The 4,631-nt window shown below is 36.3% G+C and overlaps 1 protein-coding gene across 2 annotated transcripts in view; it reads right to left on the bottom strand.

Annotated features, from left to right (window-relative positions):
* LOC107688874 (protein TANC1-like) overlaps positions 1-4,631 on the bottom strand; it is a 137,652-nt gene that overhangs the window by 91,413 nt on the left and 41,608 nt on the right. For both annotated transcript variants that reach the window (XM_016486701.1, XM_016486702.1), the window contains exon 4: positions 4,486-4,578. In XM_016486701.1, coding sequence (XP_016342187.1) covers positions 4,486-4,578 — 93 coding nt within the window. The remainder of the gene's footprint in view (positions 1-4,485; positions 4,579-4,631) is intronic.

The raw sequence follows: 4,631 nt of genomic DNA, 5'->3' as shown, positions 1-4,631 counted from the left end.
TTGTCCCCCTGAAGCATTGTTAGATGCAGTGTTTCCTGTAGTTATGCGAAGACTTGCTTTCAAAAACAGTATCAGTAAATTATTTCTTACGATTTTAAATCTGCATTGAACTTCAGACTTTAGTACCACCTTTTACTTTGAGATTGATCTGAAGTTCAATGCAGATTTAAAACCATAAGAAATAGTTAAGATAAGAAATAGTTGCTAGATAAGAAATCTTTGCATAACTACAGGAAACACTGCATCTAACAATGGTTTGGAAAAAAAAGTTAATTAAAAAATAATAATAAATAAATAAAAGCATATACATCAACTCTAAAATACTGTTATCTAATAAGCATGTGTCCTATTCTTTGTACTAAACTCCTGAAACATTGGTGTCTGTTTGTATATGATATGACGATAATTCTCTCCTGAACTGCACCTTCACTTCCATTTTACTTTTCAGTCTCTTTATTTTGCCCATATATCTCTGTCGCTCACATGACTTTAATACTCAAGATTTAACAAAACTATACTTTCTAAATTGCCTACATGTCAAAATTAGTACAATAATAACTACAGTGGAGAAAATATTTATTTTATCCCCTGCTAATTTTGTAAGTTTGCCCACTTACAAAGTATTTTAACGAATAGAGACAGAATACCAACTAAAAAAAAAAAAACATTATATAAAGGTTAGAAATTGATTTGTATTTCAGTGAGTGAAATAAGTATTTGATCCCCAAGCAAAACATGACTTAGTACTTGTACAAACCCTTGCTGGCAAGCACAGAGTTAAGACGGTTTTTGTAGTTGGTCACCAGGTTTGCACACATCTCAGGAGGGATTTTGATCCACTCCTCTTTACAGATCCTCTCTAAATCCTTAAGGTTTTTTGGTTGTCGTGAGGTCTGGAGACTGGCTAGGCCACTCCATGACCTTAATGTGCTTCTTCTTGAGCCACTCCTTTGTTGCCTTGACGGTATGTTTCGGGTCATTGTCATGCTGGAAGACCCATCTTCAGTGTTCTGGCTGAGGGAAGGAGGTTCTCGTCCAAGATTTATAGTACATGGTCCCATCCATTTGCCCCACAATGCGGTGAAGTCGTCCTGTACCCTTAGCAGAAAAACAGCTTGCCCATGGTGATGGAGATGTTGGAATGGAAGATACAGATTGTGTGGACAGGTGTTTTATACACCTAACGAGCTGACATTAGGAGTAACTTCTTAAAGTGGCAGGACTAATCTGTGTTCCACATGGGAACATAACCAGTCTGTGGGAGCCAGAATTCTTGCTGGTTGGTAGGGAATCAAATACTTATCTCAATCTCATATATATATACACACACACACATACATACGCATACATATATATGCATATGTATTTATGTGTGTGTGTGTGTGTGTGTGTGTGTGTGTGTGCATGCGTATGTGTGTAACATTTTTAACTAAATTTGAATTGTTGTAAATGTTACAAATAAAAAATATATATTTTTTATAATATATTTGCTAAATATTACATTTATCGGTTTTATCACATTATTTACATTTTTAAAGATTGACTTTGTGACTTAACAGTGTGGTATGATGGCTAAAGTAATCAACATGTGAAAAAAAAAATAGGGAAATTACTTTGCACAATTAAAAACCCAACGTTGACTGATATATGGAAACGATGCTTAAAAAAAATCTAATATACAACCTATATGGTATCAATATTGTGCATCCCTAATTACTGTGGGTTCCATGCAAACACAGCTAGTGTGAACATCCCTTAATGCACAAAACATGTTAATGAAGGCGCCAATAGCCTCATGGACATATAGCGCCACTGCGTTTTGGGCATCTCGAGTTCGAGTCCCTGCTTGCGGACCTTTCCTGATCCCGTCCCCAATCCCCTGCCCCCTGCTCCCTCTCTCCTCTATCCTATCCAAATAAAGACAAAAAAAATCACCAAAAATAAAACTTTAAATTAAATTATTAAATTAAATTTACATTTTTAAATTAAATAAAAAATAAAAAATAAAAAACATGTTAATAAAAAACAAAAATGTATCATAACACAATTCATGATGCAGTACATATTGAGTGCTGCAGGGGCAACATTAGCACTTCCAGTTCCATTGTCCTGTATTTTTATTTTTTTTAATGGGTTTTTGGTTAAATGCCAGACTTTTTTGTTGACAACAGCGCTTATTTTCTGCAATAATCCAAAAGCCAATGGAAAAATCATCAGTTGTCACAGTCATGCAAGAATGCATGTTATGTATGGACAACAGGAATGTACACTTGCAATGCATGTCCAAAATTTTCATCTGCATTACTTGCGTAGAGCATGTTTCTGGCCTAAGAGTTTACAAAGGAAGTGGACTAATACCAACAACTCAGCTGATTTCAAATCAACCCAAGTAACCATACACTCACCCTCTATTTATAGAGAAAGAACAGAGATCAAGAGAAAATGCCCAGTATTTGTGAGAAACACAAACACTCCAATCCACTAGATATAAATACATCACAGGATGAAATCATTAAATCTACACAGCACTTTGCCCAATCACAGGTGGATGTGCTGGCAGCTGTAATGACATCACAAAGGTTCTTTTCGTCCTTTCAGGAAACAGTAAGTGAGCACAGAGAGATGATAATTGCCTTTTACACCGTAAGAGTCATACTCTAATGCACTTCATAGTCATCTGTTTTGAAGGCACGCGGTGGGTGTATTTCTAAAGTCCGGCTTACTCATTCTCCCATGATTATCGGTTCTTTGATCTGGAAAGAAAAGCTGTGCGACCCAGAGTCCATTTTGAGCTCAGTTTGTAGTCCACACAGGTATGGAGGGAGAGGAGGAAAACATTTATAGAACAGCTGTCAGGACAATGAACCTCGAGCTGAAAGTCAAAGTCATCCGGGCCGTCATTGACATGGAGATCATTCATTTGCATCTACATCAGGTTCATCCAGAGTGGGCCACCGCATCTGGTGCATTCTCACGATTTGCATTAGAGATCATCAAATGGGTGGAGGTGTGACTGCTTCATAATTAATATTTTGTAGACGCACCAATATTCTAGATGTATAAAATTAGTGGAAGGCCAAAGCAACCATAATGACTGCCTGAAATAGAACAGAGGTGTCTAGGGAGAGGGTCCAAAAATAACAAATGAATTTTAATTAAGGGACATTTGTTAATGTGTCATCTGTGTAATTCTGCATGTGTTTGTGTGTCCACAAATGTGAAAACAACTGCTGTCTAGGTGGCAATATTTGCATGTGTGTTTGCATTTACAGTGGGGAGCAAACGTTTAAGACTACACAGAACCTGGGATCAGTTCACCTGGAAATCAACTTTTTTTATTAAAAAAAAAAAGTATATATAAAAAAAGTTATGTAAACTGACATTCAAATTCATTCTTTTATTCAGAAAGGACTCAAAAAGTAACAGTAAAAAAAAGTTACGTTGATACAAAAAAAAAAAAAGTATTTCAAATTCTTCTGAAGTGCTGAACCATGCTATCATGGTTTCCACAAAAATATTACGCAACATTACTGTTTTCAACATTGATAATAAAACATGCTTCTTCAGCATCAAATCAGCATATTGGAAATATTTCTGAAGGATCATGTGACACTGAAGACTGCTGAAAATTCAGCTTTGCCATCACAGGAATAAGTTACATTGTAAAAAATATTAAAATAGAAAAATGTTATTTTAAAATGTAAAAATATTTAACAATATTACCGTTACATTTTTTATCGTATAAATACAGCCTTTCAGGGGGAAAAAAACAAAATGAATAAAAACATGTTCACTAGTAGTCTCAAACATTTGGAATTCAATTTGATGTGCGAATACATCTAACAGGAGCATTTTGTGACCTTTTCTTTGCGTGCGCACCTGTAAGCCTCCAGATTTCACACATATTCCAATTAAATTTGACAATGCAGAGCTGAAATCTGCCATCCTAAGTGGCTCACACAGCATCACATCACCAAAAATGACAGACTGAGTAATTCACTCTGAGCGTGAGCGCACCAACACATACAAGCACAGATCAGCATTCTACAGAGAAAATGAATTGCAAGTAGGAGAAAGATTGGCGCAAGAAGACAGAAGTTTACCAAGTAAAAAAGAGGGAGGGAGGAATGTGGTTTAATGGACTGCTGGATTTACTGAACTCTCAGCTGTAAATTCATGTAACTCCCCACATCTTAAAAACACCATCCCTCAGCTTACGACAAGGGCAAATTTCACTCAAAGACTGTGGGGACTTTCCATCGATTTCTATGGTTTTTTATATTGAGGAAGCATTTAATATTTATTTATTCATAAAACGTAGGTTATGTCTGGTTATCTCTTTAGTGAGGATATATGGTACCCACAACGTAACAAAACCTGACCCACAGATAAAAATCAATGAAACTACAAATGCAAACATTCATAAAAAGAATACATTTCATAACAGACCGACTGGTCCACACACACACGCACAGAAGTACTCACCAGTATTGCTCTTCTTCCTGTTCTTCAGAGCACAGGTGACAGGATCTCCAGAAACACAAGGATTCTCCACATATTTAGGTGTCCTGATTGAACCTGCAGACAGAGCGAAAATGTGAGAAAGACCGGAGCAGAGAGAGAGAGAGAGA

This window comes from Sinocyclocheilus anshuiensis, unplaced genomic scaffold (assembly GCF_001515605.1).
Source record: "Sinocyclocheilus anshuiensis isolate Anshui unplaced genomic scaffold, SAMN03320099.WGS_v1.1 scaffold101, whole genome shotgun sequence".
NCBI classification, from domain to species: domain Eukaryota; kingdom Metazoa; phylum Chordata; class Actinopteri; order Cypriniformes; family Cyprinidae; genus Sinocyclocheilus; species Sinocyclocheilus anshuiensis.
The sequence above is the reverse complement of the archived record's forward strand: the minus strand, read 5'-3'. Positions and strand labels throughout refer to the sequence as shown.